The sequence below is a fragment of the Callorhinus ursinus genome, unplaced genomic scaffold (assembly GCF_003265705.2).
Source record: "Callorhinus ursinus isolate GAN/ISIS: 27379988/994484 unplaced genomic scaffold, GSC_fseal_2.0 scaffold2, whole genome shotgun sequence".
NCBI lineage: Eukaryota > Metazoa > Chordata > Mammalia > Carnivora > Otariidae > Callorhinus > Callorhinus ursinus.
The window spans coordinates 23,549,924-23,570,014 of record NW_027397064.1 but is presented as its reverse complement, the minus strand read 5'-3'; the positions used below and the strand labels follow the sequence as shown (position 1 = coordinate 23,570,014).

Here is a 20,091-nt window from a genome sequence, read left to right as displayed (position 1 = left end):
CCTATTTGTGGATTTTCCAGTTTTCCTCCTGTTATTGATTCCTAGTTTCATAACTTTGTGGTCAGAAAAGATAATTGGTATGACTTCAATCTTTTAAAATTTGCTAAGACTTGCTTTGTAACCTAAAATATGATATATCCTGGAGAATGTTCCATGTGTGCTTGGAAGAATATATATTCTGCTGCAGCTGGATGGAATGTTCTTTATATGTCTGTTAGGTCTATTACGTCTGAAGTTAGTTCAAGTTCAATGTTTCCTTACTGAGTTTCTGTATGGATGATTTATCCATTGTTGGAAGTGGGGTATTAAATTCCCCTACCATGATTGTATTATTGTTGATTGCTCCCTTCAGATCTGTTCAGATGCTCTGTTGTTGGTTGCATATATATTTACAATTGTTATATCCTCTTGGTGAATTGGTTACCCTATCATTATATAATGACCATCACTGTCTCTTGTTACACTTTTTTCTTGTTACGTTTTTTTAATTAAATTCTATTTTGTCTGATATAAGTATAGCTACTTGGTTCCTTTTGGTTTCCATTTATGCTCTCTTCTTTTTCCTAAAATAATTTGAGTTGGGCTTCTGTCATTAAAAGAGTGCTGGATTAATTTCTTTATGCTATTGTAACAAATAACCAAAGCTTAGTCACTTAACACAACACAAACTTAGTCGCTTAGAGGTCTGGAGGTCAGAAGTGCAAAATGTGTCTTAGTGGACTAAAATTAAGGTCAGCAGGGCTGATTCTTTCTGGAGGCTTCAGGAAATCATTTGTTCCTTGTCTCTTTCAACTTCTAGAGACCACCTTGGCATTCCTTGGCTTGTAGCTATATAATTCTAACCTCTGTTTTCATGATCACTTCACCTTCTCCTTTAGTCAAATTTCCCTCTTCCTCCCTCTTATGAGGACACATATGATTACATTTAGGACCCACCCAGATAACCCAAATTAACCCTTCCCCTATTAAGATTCATAACTTGATCACATCTGCAAAATCTCTTTTGTTATACTAAGTAACATTCAGAGATTTGGGGAATTAGGATATGGACATGCTTGGGAGAAGGGTCATTATAAAACTGTATGTGGTAACGTCTATAAGTAGGGAAAGTTGTATATATTGTATGTATATGTATGTATATATTGTATGTATATGTATATTCTGTGTAACATGTTAGAATCAATTAAAACTAGAAAAAAGGGGAGATAGAAGTGGGGGAGTAATTGGTAAGACATACCACTCACCATATTGAATAAGTTAAATAGACATGACTCAGTGCTTTATTTAGCCTTAAGTGTTCTAGTTACTCTATGTCTAACTTGAGGGGACCTGGGAAGGAAATTCTAATAGGAGAAGATGACAGGCAGCAGTGACAACAGTGACAAAATATTAGAAAGTCCTTGAATATTCTTACAATACTGAGCACATTATAAAGTACCTCTCAGAAGGCACATTAACTGTAAAGAGTAAAATAAATTTCTAAGTATTTTGTTGAAACTCTAAAATACATAAAATTTAATAGTACAGTATATTGTACTATAATTACTTGATTAATTTGTAAACTATCATTAAATATTCCCTTATTTTATAGAGTATGTTATGTTAGTAAAAAGAAAAATAGAACACTATTTATAGGATGCTTTTTAAGTTCATTCTTTATCTTTGTCTCCCAAAACTATTATTAAATATACAGTTTTAAGTTGTTCAACTGTGAATTTTCCTACCATACATTCTTTTTGAGGAAATAGACCCTCATAAGAAGAAATGAATTACCAGGACAATATGTTTTTAAGTATATTTCTGAGGATAGACTAATAGGGAGAATAATGGGGGATGTGACTTAGTAGTTTCTCAAATGATTTTGCCCAGACACCTGCCTTGGAAGGATCTGCTATGTATTAAAAATGCAGAATCTTGGGCTTCAAACCACTGTTTGTATTCATTTCCTAGAGCTGGTCTAACAAAATGCCACAAAATGAGTGGCTTAAAATAACAGAATTATTCTCTCATAATGCTGGATTTCAAAATCGAAGTGTTGGCAAGCTGGTTCCTTCTTGGAAGCTCAGAGGGAGAATCTGCTCTCTGCCTCTTCCCTAGCTTCTGTTGCCAATAATCCTTAGTGTTCCTTGGTTTACAGCTAAATAACTCCAGCCTCTGCCTCTGTCATCACGCGGATATCTTCCCTCTGTGTGTGTGTACATGTCTTCACATGGTGTTCTCCATTCTGTGTCCATATATCTCCTCTCCTCTTCTTATAAGAACTCCAGTCATATTGGATTAAGGACCCACTCTACCCCTGTATAACCTCATTTAATTTACATCTTAATTACATTTACAAAGACCCTGTCTCCAAATAAGACCATGTTCATTAGGCACTAGATATTAGGACTTTAATACACCTTTTGGGAAGATACAATACAAGTCATAACACTATCTAAGCAACAATCTCTGGAAACTGAAGTCCAGACTTCTGGATTTTTAATAATTAAATTTAGGCTGTTGCTTTAAAATTTCTCATCTATTGATCTAGCAGCAAGTCAGGTTAAAATGTTGCCATTTACAATAAAACATTAAGCCTGCAGTAATCCTGGTTTTGGTAGTTGAGAGGCCCTCCATTCTTTCAGGATTTCCAGATTACAAAATAGGAGTGTCATTTCTGAAATTATAACTAACTGCTTATTACCCTCTTAATAAGAACACGGAGAATATTTTATAGCATTGTTAGTAATTAGATTTTGTGCTATTTCAAATATAATAAGAAACTCTTCTTTGCATTTTATTTTGCAAAGAAGAGTATATTAATATTTCTTTAACAACTTAGAGAAAATCTTATAAGTACAATTTAGATTTTCTATCTTCTGATTACTTGGAAAAACAATGACATCACTATATCCTAAACTACACACTATAAGTTTCGAACTGAGCTATGTTTTACTAAAAAGTGTGGCAAAGTTTATTACTTTTCCAGTGAAGATTAGCTATGAGGCCCAATGGATGATTCTTTTTTTTGGAAAATGTACATTTACCTAAGATAGTATGGGCTGGGCTTGGAGGGCATAAATTAAAGTAAAAAATAAGGGACTGAGAGAAAGTAAGAACTTTTGCAATCTTAGCAATATTTTCTTAAAACAAGGTAAACTTCATAATCAAAATTCATTTTTCTATAATATACAACTATTAGAGGTAATAATGATAATACTAATTGAATTGTAATTTTATAGAAAGTCAACACTACTTATGATGTTTAAAAATTAAAATGCTTACTATTTTGTAGTTATTGTCACTGTCACCATAGTAAAACAAAAGAATATATTAAGCAAACATTGTATTATTCTCCACTGGTGTTAAATACCCTTTATTCCCTACTCATCAATTCTTTGTCCTTATTAAATTCTGGACATTCAGTGTCTCATCATAAACTGGGAGCATGTTATCATTCAGAGGATTCAGTTATTGGCAATTAACTGTAGTTTCACTATTCTATTTTTCTAGATTCGTGTCCAAAGAGGAGGATTTTTCAACTATCACTTTTCAGGAACATCAAAATCATAGATAAATGTAGAAATTTATATTCCTTTTATATTCTTTGTACAAAAAAATGTACTCCTCCTCACCAAATATTTGTCTCCTGAAACACTAACCTAAAATTCATATTTTGTGAATATTTTTATAAAGCATAGTCTGTTACTTATAAAGCCAATTTTAAAATGTTTTAATTATAAGAGTAAAGAAAAAAAAGTGTTTAGAGGAGTCTCAAGCATAGAAATTTTTTTTAAATCCATTTAAAATCTCACCAGATTATTTTTAAATTCCTCAACATCTAGACTCCTAGTAATAACCACTTTTATTTCTTCCATATCTACCCATGGTTTATGTGCTACTTACACACTTAAAATTCATCACCTTGATAATGTGAATTTTTCTTCCACTTTAAGAAGGCCCTTGTTATTTCTCCCTCCTTTTCTTTGCCCCCAGAAGGATGTCTCATTAAGTAAAAGTTAAATATTGTATCTTTACACCTCATAATGTGTCTATATGCATGTATATACTATGTAATCTATTTTTAGTAGGACAGAATATAATTGTATAATAATAGCTAGCACAAATATCGCACTTGCTTTGAGCCAGGCATTCAGTGAAGACGGTACTATTAATAAATAACCCCACATCCAAATGATAAAATTGAGGTTCACAAATGTTAAATAGCCTACCAAAGGGCAAACATCTAGTAAATCATTTTCTTGGGAGTAAAACCCAGGTGATTTGGCTCTAGAGTGTATTCCTCAGCATTATGCTGCATTGGGTATGTTTCAGTATATCATCAGGTTTTCTTACAAAAACCAACCACCTTCTCTTTATTTGGGGGGAAATCAAGGTGAAATGAAGTGCATAGATTTTGAAATTAGACAGACATTGGGTTTAAATCCTGAATATAATTTTTAATAGCTTCAAACAGTGGGAATATTATTCAACTTTCTGAACATCTGTATATTCAGCTGCAAAACAGGGATTATTATACTTTATAAGGTGGTGGCAAAGATGAAATTAAACTATATAGATCGAGAGATAGAACCTGGCACTGTTTTGCCAATTACCTGAAATATTGCAGACAGCTAAGATCAGTGAGAAGAGATGAATTATTCAATAAATTATGTTTGATCAATGTCCTAATCAATTAAGGATTTAAAAAAATCATACTATACCAAAACTTTTAGGTGGATTAAAAATGCCCATATAGTTTTTAAAATACTAGAAGTAAAAGACTAAGACAATGACAAGATCATAAACATAAAAAGGAAAAGAACAATCCATCCATTTAACTAGATAAAAGCATAAAATGTTTATCAAAAGGCAAAATTTTTTAAATTACCTATGAGAGGGAAAGTTATACATAACATATTCAAGAGATAAAAATTTAATGTATTTAATTTGTGATGAGGTCTTTCAAATCCAAAAGGAAAAGACCAACTCCCAATTGAAAATAAAGAAAGCTCATGACTGACTACTTTACAAGAGAAGAAATTAAAATGATTCAGTCAATATATAAAAAGAGGCTCAATGTCAGCTAAAAAAATGTGAATTTAAAGGACCTCTTTTTCATATTTCAGATCACTGAAATTTAAAACCATAAATAATATCCAGTGTTGTAATGAGCAGTGGAAAATATTCTTTATCAAGCATTGTTTAGGACAATTGTAAACTGACCTAGCATTTTTGAAAGATGATATGGAAAAATACACCAAAATTTATCATACGCAACCTCATTTACACAGAAATCCCACTTCTAAGTATTTAGCCCAAGGAATCACAAAATGCTTTATGAAATAAGATTCACATTATGGCAATCTAATAATATAAAAACTAGAAAATAAATTAAATTACCATTAATATGGCACTTGTTCAATAAATATTTTATATGTATCTTTTTAAAACAATAAAGTAGAACTCTGCCATGGAAGATGCTCATAGTATATTAAGTAGAGACATAGATGGCTGAACAGTAGTTAAAAATATATGTTATGATACCATTTATATATGAAGATATATGCTTCATTATATATCCGTAAACAAAAATTACATATTCTTTTTACGTGTCTATTCTTTTAATTTCTAATGATGATAATTAGAAAAATAAATGTACTTCCATTTTGGAAAATTAATTATGAATTTAGTTTCTCTCTTGTTTATGTTGGGTTTAAGTGTATATGTACAAAAATTTTTAAGAAAAAGTTATGAGTTTAAATGTAACTCAGATTCTGAGGAGTTAGTGTAATATTTATCTCTTTACTGTTTATGTTTTGGTGTCAAAAGTTTATGTTGAACTATTTTAAGAAACTTCAAGTACTTTCATTAACCTACTCTAAAACTCCTTCCATGGGTGCCTAGGTGGCCCAGTCAGTTAAGCAGCTGACTCTTGATTTGGGCTCAGGTCAATATTTGAGGGTCCTGGGATGGAGCCCTGCAGCTGGCTCCGCGCTCAGCGTGGCGTCTGCTTGAGATTCTCTCTTTCCCTCTGTCCCTTTCCCCGCTCTCTCTCTCAACTAAATAAATCTTTTTTAAAAATAAAAATAAAAACAATAGTAGTCCTTCCAACCAGAACTGTCATTTTGCTTGTGCTATAACCATACAAATGAAGAGGCAGAAAATGTTCTAGCTTTTCATATCCTAGAGTTTCTCTCAATCTCAATCTCTTCAAATTTAAAGTCTGCTTTGAAATTTTTGACTATATGTGTGTTTTGTGGTGAATACATATGTGTGTGCTTCTATATATCTTGTATGTGCAAAAGATATTAAGAGAGGATACTAAAAAATGCAATATGTAGAGTGCATTTAAAATGAAGCAAATATTTAAGTTTTATCATTTGCAGATAGTAGTATGGATGATAAAAAGGCTTTAATCACATGATTGCAACCACTGTAGGCTCAATGCAAACAGCAGCAGCATAGCCTCTAAAGTCAAGTTTATAGGGCAATTACATTTCTGAAATGCAGGATTCAATGTACTGTTAGACTGAAATTCAAATTTTGATAAATGGATTTCATGCAAAAATTGTTTGTTCTAAGATGTTACCAATTTAAAAATATGCTAAAGCTTAGTTTTATACTAAAGCACCATAAAACTTTGTTTCTCCTAACTGCTTCATTTCTTCTCCAAATTGGAAAAGTCAACTGTAAGTGTACAGAAAAAGAAAATACATGCATGGTCTGCAAAAGGGCTAAACTCAGTCTAACAGGCATAACACTGAAAACTGAAAAAACATGTTAGCTTTTTAGTTTATTGTTATCATTTACTTTTTTGGTTGCATGAAAAGTTTAGAAGTCTTAAAGAAGTATGGAATAGTTACATTTTTCCTATCTTGCTTTTTTAACATTTAATTTCTTTCTGCATTTTCTTCCCATTTGCTTTTTTATTGAGTTTACAAAAGATAAAAGAAGTAAATGAGGGTCTGTAAAATGATTAAATGGGTCAAAGAGGAATGTATTTCTCTGGTTCTTTTATTTTTTTTCTTTTGTTTTCTTGTTTTTTAGAGTTAAATATTATCTTTGAAAGGTAGGAGTACTATTGTTTTATTTTTGTTTTGTTTTGTTTTGTTTTTTGGAGGAAGTAGGAGAAAAGGAGAAGATAACCCTGACTTAGGGAAATAGTTATAAGTTTGTGTTGAACAAGATTCTATTTTACTTCTGTGAATAATCTATTTTGTCTGGGGTATGTACAAACATACATATAGTAATGTGGGGTAAGAAGCCTATGTATTAGAAAGAAAGAAAAACAAGCCTTCTGTCAGAAATCAGAGAGGAATAAGACCATGGAAATAATCCAGGCTAAATAAAAAGATAAATGTCATTCAATAAGAACATGCATATTTTGATATTGATATATAATAAGATTTTATATTTCTTGATTTTATGTAGAACCGAAGAATGAGTTTACCCAAAACAAAAAAAAACCTCATGTTGCAATTTATCTTTTCTCTGGAAAATGTTTTTAAGGGTCCAAAACAGCTAACATGTGATTTCCTTACAAATTATATTTTATAAATACCGCTATCCTGAGCTGCCTTAAACAATTTCTGGAACAAGGTGGGGTACTCATAAATAAAGTAATTCACTATTTAACTTAGTAAACTTAAATTGCATAGGCCTCTTAAGAGTTCATATTTTTAAAAAATGTCCTTTACTATTCACTCACGCACGTACAAAATGAACTCAATCATTACGTATATATGCTTATTCCCATGGTGAGACCAAACAAATAGGAAGACATTCCAACAGCAAACTGTTTCTTAGGGTTTGATTTTTTAAAGGACTGATTCACCATGACCACAATAAGTATATGTATTTGTAAGAGATAATTTAAATTCTGAGTCTTTTTATTTGATATTTATCATAAGTAAGTCAGACACATATGCTTAGCAGTGGCACTTGTAGATGTAGAAGAAAATAGTACTTAGTAGAACAAAAGAGTTAAATATTAATTGTTGAAATATCAAAGTATAAGATAGGAAGGGCATATTTATGTACCCATGAAAACATCATTTGTTTCTGAGTAACAAAGAAATGATGGAGTGAATCAGTAAGTGGCAAAATAAATAAAAGAAACCATGAAATGCCTACAAAAATGCATTCATGAAATGAACTTTCTTCTTTAACAGCAAACTTCTTGAACAGCATTTTTTGCACATTTCAGAGCACATCTGCATTTTTTCCCACCACCCCCCAAATGACACTCTGTTATCCTATGTTATTCACTGAAACCAAAAAGCAAACAGAAAATTTAATAGGGTGAATTGCTACAAACTGACCCAGGACGCTTATTACATATTTAGATTCCCAGGTTCCACTTACACCTATTGAACCTTAGTCTCTATAGGAAGTTTCTTGCAATTGGGTAAGATTTGCAAGCATGCAGTATGTTATAAAAACATGCAATAAATTATAAAAAGTCACCCATGCTGATTAACGGCCCCCCTTCTAAGAGTTGAGAAAAAGAGGGAACAGGTCTGACTCAGTTATGTTTAACTGTTTGGTCCAGTGTAGAATGGGAGAAAATGTTCAAAGTTTCTGTTTTAATGTCCGAATAATGTACTTACTACAGTTTTCAGCTTTCCTATTGTCCCGGATCACTATTCTTTGGTTGATAGTGCTGAAGAGTGTTGTCCAATTAATGGTATGATAGTAACATAGGTTGCTGTTGTCAGTAATATAGATGTTTCCTGCACTGATTTCCTTCAGAGATTGGAATTGTAGAGAAGTGATGCCCTGTTGCTTAAGGATAAGCAAGGAGAGGCCACTAAAGAGAAGGAAGGGGGGAAAATGGAACAATATTTAATATGTATATATTATTAAATATTTTCTGGCACATATTCTTGAAGTAAAATAAGGATGTCACATCTTACTCCAAAAAGAATGCTAATAGAGCATATAAAAAGAGACTGAGTCAATAAATTGTGATCTGAATATTTCTCTACATGCTATATATACTGAGTTTTAAAAGGAATCATTTGACCCCCCAAAAAGAAAATGTTCATTTTTAGAAGTATAAATATTAATGATATCTCCATTTCTGTGTACATATTTACCACTGACATATCTGCTCACTATTTTTCCCACTATCCCCCAAGTCTCAAGTTCCTTAAGGATGAAATTCTGTTTTAAAACTAAATAATTAGGGGAATCTGGCTGGCTCAGTTGGAGGAGCATGAGGCTCTTGATCCCAGGGTCATGGGTATGAGCCCCATGTTGAGTGTAAAGATTACTTAAATAAATAAAACTTTAAATAGCTAAATAATTCATAGCACTCACCATACATAGCACATACCCTCACCAATGTCAATCACCCAGCCACCCCAATGAATCATGGAACACTACATCAAAAACTAATGATGTAATGTATGGTGATTAACATAACATAATAAAATAAAATAAAAAAAAGCTAAATAATTAATAAATGTTTATGGAATGATTATTCATCTACCTAAAGTAAGACAGTAATTCTACTCTATTTAATAAATTTAGACATACTTTCAGGGGTAAATATTACAGAGAATGACTACAGATATTTAGCTTTAATTTATACCTCAGAAACCAAAGTGTAATTGTAATAGTTGAAGAATGTATAAGTAAAGATAGGAGACATTAAAAATTAAAGAGAAGAATGAAATTAAGCTAAAAATTAAAAAAAAATACTCAGAAGGCTTGGACAACTGGGGAAAGCATCTCTAAAAGTTAAATAACTATACTGTGGAAACAAATTATCACTCCAAGGAAATTGTTTTTATTTTAACATAGTCTACATTTTGTAATTAAATTCCTTTTCTATTCTCTAAAGAATCATCTGTTTCCCACATTTCAATCAACTAATGAACAGTATTTTACATTTTGGAGATCAAAGCTGTCCCGTTGTATTTTATTTATAAATCTAAATATACTTTGCTGCCAACACTCAGAATTTTTTCCATGTGCTGTGTGTGTGTGTGTGTGTGTGTGTGTATATATATACACACACATATATATATACACACAGATACATATAAATACTCATATATATGTATACACACACATACAGCTACATATATACTTATATACATACATATACATACATACATATTAAAACTCTATATGAAACTCAGTACATGTGTATTCAACTGAGATGTAATTCATTCTCTGAAATCTGTGTTCCCATCGTAACCATCTTGAGTTTATCACAATGTGAACATAATAATGCTTGACAGATTTTTAACATTTGATTCAATGGATAGTAAAATTTGGTTGCATGTAGAACTTGACAGACTGTATCTCTCAACTATGCCTTTTTATTAAGAAATTTTCCCCTTTACAGTTTAAAACCTCTTACAGATATACCTGTTTTAATCGCAAAATTCAGTGGACTTTCTGTGAAATATTATTATGGAATATTTGATGATAATATTGATTTAAGGCATCTTTCAGATTTAAGTAGAAAAAATGAAATCTAAATCCCTTTATGTAAATCAACTTTTAGCTGTTCATAAATAAGAATCTCATACAGATGAAATCTAAAATAAAATAAAACAGTGGCTTAATAAATATTAACACACATTTTTATTATGTGAATTAAAATATTGATATTATACTTTTAGTGTGCTTCTGAGCCCTGATTTTTCTGCCCACTATTAGCCAGCATTTAACGAAGAGTAGTAGACCAAGTCCTGAAATATCAGTCCCATTATGCGTGGTTCAAATGATGGCACCAGAGACAAGAACCTTCTGGTAAAACAGCATTTGTATCCCACACACCTAAGCCATTATCAAGTCATCCCATGTTAGTTGTTAGTTACGATAACATTATGTTCAAAAACAAAGGCTTGATTTTATGCGCTCCATATATGCAAAACACTAAAACTGCTTTAAGTGAGAGGCAGTTGAAAAATCAAACTGTTTATTCTGCATACTTTACTTATTTATTTATTTTGTATCCTGCATACTTTAAAGCACAACCAGGGGTATGTTTCATTGGGCTTACCTTTGGAATTAAAAATGGAAACCCAGTATTTCTTGAATCAGTGAAGTTGAAACTTTGAGATATGTACACATGACACTAGTCTTGAAATCTGGAAGACCTGCATCTCTGAACATATACACCTACCTATAGAGTACTCTTCCACCAATGGTCACCAGGTTAGAAAAAACACTGAAGTCGGTCATGTTTGGGGGCCATGACTGTATGTTCAAGAAACCTAAAAAAGACAAGGGCAGTAAAAACACTCAGAATATCATTACCTTAGTAACTGTGTTTAATGCTGAGTATCCTTGAAATATGATGAAAATGTCTTAAAAGATAGGAGGTAAAAAAAGACACTGAATATTCCTATTTCAAGTCATTCTATTCTATCTCATAGTTCTTCTTCCAAGATTGAGTGTCTTACCCAAAATTCCTGGGCCACAATACTCAATAGATAATGAATACCAAAGTAATGAATACCAAAAATCTAGGTTTCTCAGACACAGAATCATAGAACCATATATGTAAAAAGAATTAAATGATCCTTAATTTGATTCATTCTTCTAAAAATCAAAACTACTTAGTCTAATTATGTAAAGAGAAAAATATAGCTTTAATTTTTCTGGAAATCCTTTACTACTGTATCTCTACACTTATGACATCATTTGTCTGCCTTGCAGCCTAATGCATTCATATATATACCTAACCTTTCTCATTTGATTTTTCATTCTTCAATAGCAAATCCATATCCAATTCATGTCTATGAGTCCCTTATCAGCTACTATATAACAGCCCTGAACATATTAGGTGCTCAATAAATATGTGCCAAATGAGTGTCACATGTTATCCATGCTCAACAGTACTTCTTGTGAAAAAGTACATAGAAAAACATGGATCAAAAGATCAGTTGACACACACAAAAAAACATAAAAATGTTAAGGATATTTTATTTTATAAATTCCATGGGCTTTCAAAATGTGCACAAATGATAAGGAATAAAGACACCCATCATTTAAAGTGACATGCATTTTTAAAATTAGAATTTGCTTTGAAAATAAGTTGCTGATTTCAATATTATGTAATATTTTCAGGAAAACACTAAAATTCACATAGTTCATAGGACAACAAACGCACTTTTTAAAAAAATTACCTGTTATCTCTCGAACTGTCCGGAAGACATTCAGTTTCTCTGGGTCTATGGCTTCAATTGCATTGTAAGGGTCCCTAGAGAATCAAGAAGAGATGCAGCCAAATTTTAAATCAGATAAAGTGAAAACATAAGATATGTTACTATAGTTAGTTCATTCAAATTGAATTTTAAGTAGCAATGGAAAGATTAGTAATGCCTTGTCCAAAGTTTGTTATGCTACATGTGAAGGAGAATTAAAAGGTGCTTTGAGGACATTTATGATGATATCAAATATGAGTTCTTCTTTGAAGGTTATTCTAATTCTAGAGGAATGGTCCAGTTTGACTATCCGAAAGAAATCCCCAAACATAACAAATCTGTTTATAAATAATTTTATTTTATTTTGCCTTTAAAGTTTTTTTTTTAATTGGGAAAAGTATACTCTGCAAATAATTATGGTGAGAACAATTGCCTTTTGGGCTCCTCAAAGCATCCTAAAGTGCTAATAGCACCTACAATTTCATAAGATGGATAAAAAGAAGCACATGAAATCATTTTTTACTTTTTTACTATATCCTTACATTTATTAGTAAATTTTCATAACATTGTATGAAAGTTACTCTTCATAAGGATTATTTAGAGCAATCTTGTTCCTATCTGGTTTATTTATATTTGCTTTTAAAGCACAGGAAATATTCTTCCATCTTTATGAATCATACTAACAACTGAAACAAAATTTATAACAAACTTAATATCCAAAAGGTGTAAATTTTGGAGATTTAAAAAAATGTCATCTCCTAAAGCATAAATATATTTTTGTAATTAATGTTATTGATATATAGATGCCCTATCTTTTCAAAAATGAACATAAATTACCTTTTAAAATTAAATATTTATTGGATTTTTCAGAAGTTTTCTTCTTAGGAAGATACCTTTCATGTATAATATACTGACCATACCAAATAACTGCATACTTGCAAATAATACCAAACATTTCTCAGTAATTCAAGCAATTTTAAGGAATAAAATTTTTATTTTATTCCTTTTTAAGGAATATTTTAAGGAATACCTCTTTTCAGCTATTTTAGGAACACCTTTCTTTTCTTTTAAGTTTTATTACTTTGAAAGATGACCTGTGCTATCCTGGGCAAATAGAGACCTCATATCAATATATACCCTATAGAGAAAAATTAAATACTATTCATTGACCACTTCTCCAAGAGAGAGCAAACCTAAGAACAACGAACTTAGGGTTTTTTAGAAGCATGTATCCATCTGTAGCAATCACCTGAGCTTTATTATTGCTGTGGACATCTGTTGTTTTACATCTTTGAGAACCTTCTTTTTCACTTGGGGAGTAAACAATAGGATACTGTGATACATTAGATGTGGCCTTAATAGGGCTATCAATCAAGGTGTTCCACAGCCCTCTGACAAACAGAAAGGCATAAGGCCTGTCTTCTAAAATTTGAGTCTGAACCCATTGACATTAATTCATCCTTGCCCTAGAACCTTGAAAACACTATTAGTTCCAACAACCTTAATCTTTGGAACTCCATTTTACTGGCTCTCTCAACTTGGTTTATCCGCATATGCTTCTATACAGTGAACCATCCTGTATCTTAAAAAATACAAAAAACAAAAAACAAAACAAAACAACAACAAAAACTCTGCTTGATTAAATACTGTTTCAATCTATGAAGTATAATTGATACAATGTACCACTAATTTAACAGGGAGTGTTTTAGAAGGCTTAGAGAAACACTATAAATGAGTTTCCCCATAATTCACACATAATTAAGATTTTCCTCAATGTGATATGAATGTCTCTCAAAAGCTTAAAGTCTAAATTAATGTTCTGGCAAACTTGCTCTATTTATAACTGATACATAGAATGAAATACTATGCTTTTGATGAACATGAAGCCAAGAAATTAAGTTCACCATGCGGGCAAAATCTTGTTATCATTTTTTAATGTGCAAAGACTTTTGTATGCAGAGAAAATATCAGCTCTGCAGTAGTAGAATGAGCTTTCAACATTTGTTGTTTGATGAAAAGCAGTGTATAGAACAGCTCTGGTCATATAATCAAATATCTTGGCTATGGAGAAACACTCACAATTCAGGGCAAGCACACAATAATAGGGTCAGTCTAAACCTTTACTGAGAACACTTCCAAGTTTCCAGGAAAGAAATGAATTCTGGACTGTTCATATGAAGCCCAATGGACCACAGAAATTTTATATACTAAATTTTAGAGATTCAGGATTCTCATAAAATAAGTTGACAGAATCTTACTTACCAACTTCAAAGTACCTGCAGGGAGTTGCATCCTATAGCCACTTAAAATCCACAGTACTTTAAAATTGAAAACTTCCCTAGCTAAATACAGAGCCATGTGAAAGAACTTTATGTCCACCCTGTCATTGTGTTTGGTGATCCAAATAAAGCTCAGGAGAGAGAGAAACCTATTTTTATAATTCCATTGAAATCGCTTTATTTTTCACCAAACCCATTAGCTCTTTTCCATTGTATATCATCATTACACTCTCTTATCTAAGCACTTTCTTGTCTGTGTCTCACTGCGACACAGCATGAACATGCTTATTGGGTGAGCATTTTGTTACTCTAAGTACATGCACATGACTATTATCAAACATGAGTAGAGGTGAAAGGTGAACATTCCTATGAATAACCCTGAACACAGGTTTGCCTGTGGTTCCCATTCTAAATAAAGAACTAAGAGTGCCTTCTGGCAATGACACCATTGTGCTATAAACTGAACATGACAATTAACTTTGTTGAGTTCTTTTATATATTAAAATTGTAATTGACAAATTTACAGTAAGTTTATTTTTTGCAGAAACTTGTTTTTGAAAAGTATTATCTCATCTAATTATGAATTTTACCTATTAGCTTAAAGAAATACCTTAGCTATTTTACTCAAACCATACATCCTATTAAAAAATAGAAGATCGAGGGTAATGGGAATAAGTGAAGTAAAACATGTCTTTAATTTACTAGACGTTTTTTGCTTGTAATACTTCATGCTAGTCACACTTAAAATCTCTCTCTTCATACATGCATGAATTGTATACATGAATACACATAATGCCTAAGCATTTATAAGATGTCTTAGACTTACTGAATTAACTTTTTATCAAAACTTTCCTAAGATCAAGAGAAAGGCTTCAGAATATATATTTTATACTGGTATAAAATTGGGAATGAGAAATATCATATATAACATATATATTTGTCCTGGAAAATGCCTTATATATTATGGTTGAGACACAATAACATTAATTATAATGTTAGTATTAAAATATTCCAAGTTAAGTGCTATGATTAAGAAGAAATAATCTTCTGGACTAAGGAAGGAGTATGACTTATCATAAAGGAAATACTGCCATGAAAATAACTTTGCCTTTATTTGGTTTTCAGTAGTCTACAAAATAGTATCTATTATACTGCATGTTGTGCTATAACTAGATATAGTCATTGAGATTTTTCTTTAGCACTGTCTCCTCCTTCTTTGCTTTTTTTAAATGCACACACTCCCTTTTTCCCTCCCTCCTTTTCTCCCCCTGCCTCTTTATTTTTTTTTGTACCATTTATTAATGTTTCACAATATGCCAGGTACTTGGCTGAGCACTCAAAAATAATTTTTTGTTTTTAATCCCCATAATAATCAGAGAAGGTAGGTCTTTATTATAAACTCAATTCTCAACTTTACACTGGAAGAAACTGAGCATTTGACATATAATGGAAATTGTCTATGTTAGAGCCTCAAATCAAACTCTAGTATAGTCTGGATCAAATTACTGAAGTAGGAACTTTAACTCTTACTTTCTGAGCTCATGTTTAAGAGAGGCTTTGTTTACCTTTCTGTTTCTAATTATGTGAGTCAATTTTCTATAATTCATTTCCACCTGAGTGAATTGGCAAGGTTGTTTTCCTTGAAAGTCTGGATTAATCTAATACTTTGTAATGATTCTTCTCATAAATTTGTGAATATATGGTGTCTATTATACAATGGATTATTATATCTTGACATATCTGCTTCCCTTTTTTGCATTTATTTATTGATATTTCCTCTATTCTGGACATTAGGTGATTCAGAATATGTAAAACCATTTTACAATTAGTATAAATCCTGACTTTTGATAAATATGCTCCATAAGGAACCGAGACTAAAATAAGAATTCTGAACTGCACTTGATCATCTTTGTCAAACTTCCCCACCCATGGTTTACCTACAAGATTAACCATCAGTGGGTTGCTTTTGTTGGTTCATAATCCTTCTACTATCACAGAATTCTTGCAGTGGTTCTCAATGGGGGCAGTATTACCCCACTAAGGGGAAGCTGGGACATTTGCAGAGGCGTGTCAGTTGTAACACATATTGGGGGACATTATAGGCTTTCGTAATAACCCCAAGCCAAGAAAATTAAATGTCTTTCCCAGCAAAGGTTTGCCTCATGTCTTGAACAACCTTAAATGTCCCATCCAGTTAAGGACTCATGTGCACAAACTTCATAGTTGATCATACATGACTGGGTGTAATTCTGCAGTCAGGTTGCCTCTATTTGAATGATTTATTTCTGTCTTTCTCTTGTCATATAACAATATGTCTGTTACTTATTTCCTATTCCAGTGGTCAGCCATTCCTCTAGTCTTTATTTCCCCATACTTCTTGCACAGAATAACTTCTAATCTTACGTCTCACAAGTCCCAACTTTCATCATAAGTAAGTAGAAGCTGAGCATTTTCCTATCAATACATATTTTATTATCCATTACTTTTCTTGTATTTTTTCTTTAAGTTATAAATAGATAATTAGAATCACATTATAAAATTATGTATATAGGTAGGCTATATTATCTATGATTTTTATTTCATAATTCAAAAGGAAGTAGGAATACACTTAATTTATAAAAGATGGATGTTGGGTCTGATTAGAATGAAAACAACTTCTCTAATGCAATTTATGAGACTATGTTTTCAAATCTTTCCCCACACTGATGGACTTGAGGCCAATTCATTTATTATACCCACGTGGAAGCAGGCAATGTGAATTAAGTGGGTATGTCTTCCTATTTCTCAGAAGATGCTGTTACCATGATACGATCTTTCATTCATGGTGGTATTTGGTTTTGAAAATAGTTACAGTGTGGATATATTGTCTTAGTAAATGTTATATATGCATTCAATTATATAGATGCACCTAAATGTTGAGTCTCCTACCCTTTGGGGCGAAGGGGGTGAGAACAGCAACGTAAATAGATTTAGAGAGTTAGTAGTGACTCTGGTAAATTTGGTTGTCCTATCTCAAAATGGCTAGAACTCCCTGGCTCCAAAAGATTGTTGCCATGTAGGAGTATGTGCTAAGGGTAACCAAATCTACATATTTTTAAAGAGAAGTTAGAAATCTTGACCATATATTTATTTTTTAAGCACTGCTTGGGCGGAATAAAACAGATCTGGGGCAGAAAGTGTGCACATACCATTATGGGTATCTGGCATGAACCCATATTAAAAGCTACATTTTAAAGTAAAGAAATGCTTTATGCAATAAGACCTACCGTAATTTATTTGCATGGAAAGAAACACTTTGTTCTATTTCTCTTGCTGTTCCTATTTGGACATATTTATTCATAATGTGTTAAATTATTTTGCTTTTAGAAATGATGTGATATATGTTTCGAGTTAAGATTTTGAATTGAAATATGTGAGTAATATTCTTTATCTGTAGCCTGTAGCACTAATTTTTAGGGATTAAGAGTAATATAGATAAACAGATAAAATATAAAGTAAAAATATAGACATTTTTATTACAATTGAAAGAATACAAACTTCGTTGTTTTCCCAGTTAAAACCAGCAGGTGGTTCTGTAGTGAAGGAACCCAGAAAATGTTACAATTTTTATTGCTAAAATGAAATTCATTTATTAGATCTCCTATATTAGTACTAATTTCCTAACCTAAGTAAAAGAGAAAAAGACAGATACATCAGGCCAAAGAAAATTTCTGAAAGCTCAAGAGAATTTAACTTACTGATTTGTTCTCTACGAGATACATTTAAAAAGGAATATTAATTTATGTTTTCCTGAACTAAGCAGTTAGGAGTTTGAGTGAAATTCCTCACTTCACCCATTGACACTGTTTCCCTAAACATATCTAAAAATATGTCAAGCTTTCTGAAATCTGTGGATTTGAGGATATCCCACAAATACATTTTAGTTTATATATAAATTTATATTGTCACATCTAAGTAGTTATAAACTCATAGTCTATGTATCTCAAAACTGTGGTTTTTACTATCATTGCTGGCAAAATCTGCCATTTGATTTTGTTGGAGAAGAGCATGAACGAAGGGCAGAACTCATCTGGGTCAAAAGGAACCAAACAGACACAGCTAAAGAATCTCTAAAGCTTTGTCCATACTTCGTAAAATAATTTTCTACAAAAATTCTTCATACTGACCCATGAATACCAGTGACAAGGAAGATCAAATTCCCATTGATTTTGGTGCAGTTTATGAATTTGTCAATGTTACTGGAATCCACGGTCTGAGCTGACATCAGTGATCCTGTGCCAATACCATCACAAGCTGTAGAAATAAGACAAAGTCAGGGTGTTGAGAAACTTCTTTTCCAGTCAATAAATTATTGCATTTTTATTATAAAATAATAGTATTTTTTCATTATAAAAATGAAAAGAGTTCATCATAAGAAATAAACAGTTTTCTAACAAATAAAATAATACTTTATTCATGCAACATTGACTGCTGGGCCTGCTTTAAAATATTGCCCCTGCATGATCGTCTAGTGACCATGATGCATAAGAATCATATCTTATTATCAAGTCCCAGGATACTCACACAACACATACATAACTAAAACAAAACTTACAACAATCAATACTTGCCTTTGCCACGTAAAATCAACTATTTTCTCATCCACCCTAAAATATCATTTTCAATACTTTCAAATCCTGGTCACTTGAGTAAAATCATTTCATAGCCTAATGATGGTCTACAAACTATGGTTTTAAAAACATTGTTCTAATTATGAATATATATTGAACAAAGTACTAATGACGTGAGTTGTAACCAGAATCAAGAGCCATTTAAGTATTTAAATTTAAATTCTTTTTTTTTAATATTTATTTATTTGAGCAGGGCAGGGGGTGGGTGGGTTAGACAGCACGAGCCAGGGAGGGTCAGAGGGAGAAGAAGAGTGAGAGGCAGAGGGAGAAGCAGACTCCCTTCTGAGCACAGAGCCCAATGCAGGGCTCCATCCCAGGACCCTGAGATCATGACCTGCGCCTAAGGCAGACGCTTAACCGACTGAGCCACCCAGGCGCCCTCACACTTAAATTCTTAAATTGAGTATTACCTGTACTTTCTGAAGGCTCTACTCAAAAACAAAACAAGCAAGATAAAATGTGTGGGGGTGGAGGGGAAAAAGAGAAAGAGGAAAGAGAAAGAGAATGTAGTCTAAAAATAAGTCTGAAGTTTGCCCTTTTTAAAGGCAATCTTTGATACTTTGGAAGGCTTAATATCATTCAGAAAATTTGGACTGTACTTTTCATCTTGCTTAATTTAAGTTTCATTTGGGTGAGGAATTTGAGCACCACAGCTAGAAGGGATTTCTTTCTCTACTAAAATTCTAAAAGAGGAATTATCTGCAACATTTATTGAATACTGACAGTAAATTTCCTTGTCACTTTATATATCTAATCTTTCAAAATAGTTTCAAAGACCTGGAGGGTAAACATATTTGTCTCTTTGCACCTTCATATGCATAGCAGATCATTTAGTGTGGAGTGGCAAGGAATTAATATGGGTTCTTAATGCTAAAATAATCATGCAATCCCTTGTTGTATGCATACCTTCTAAGTTTTGCTGCATATAGAATAAAATGTAACTTTTTTCTGAATTTCTATTAAACTCCCAGTTTAACCTGGATCATTTAGTAT

General features: G+C 32.0%; 1 protein-coding gene across 8 annotated transcripts in view; it reads right to left on the bottom strand.

Annotated features, from left to right (window-relative positions):
• Window positions 1-20,091, bottom strand: part of ERBB4 (erb-b2 receptor tyrosine kinase 4) — a 1,101,497-nt gene that overhangs the window by 274,213 nt on the left and 807,193 nt on the right. For all 8 annotated transcript variants that reach the window (XM_073879088.1, XM_073879094.1, XM_073879096.1 and 5 more), the window contains exons 9-12: window positions 18,595-18,721; window positions 12,132-12,205; window positions 11,126-11,216; window positions 8,592-8,791 (exon numbers count right to left, since the gene is read on the bottom strand). In XM_073879088.1, coding sequence (XP_073735189.1) covers window positions 8,592-8,791; window positions 11,126-11,216; window positions 12,132-12,205; window positions 18,595-18,721 — 492 coding nt within the window. The remainder of the gene's footprint in view (window positions 1-8,591; window positions 8,792-11,125; window positions 11,217-12,131; window positions 12,206-18,594; window positions 18,722-20,091) is intronic.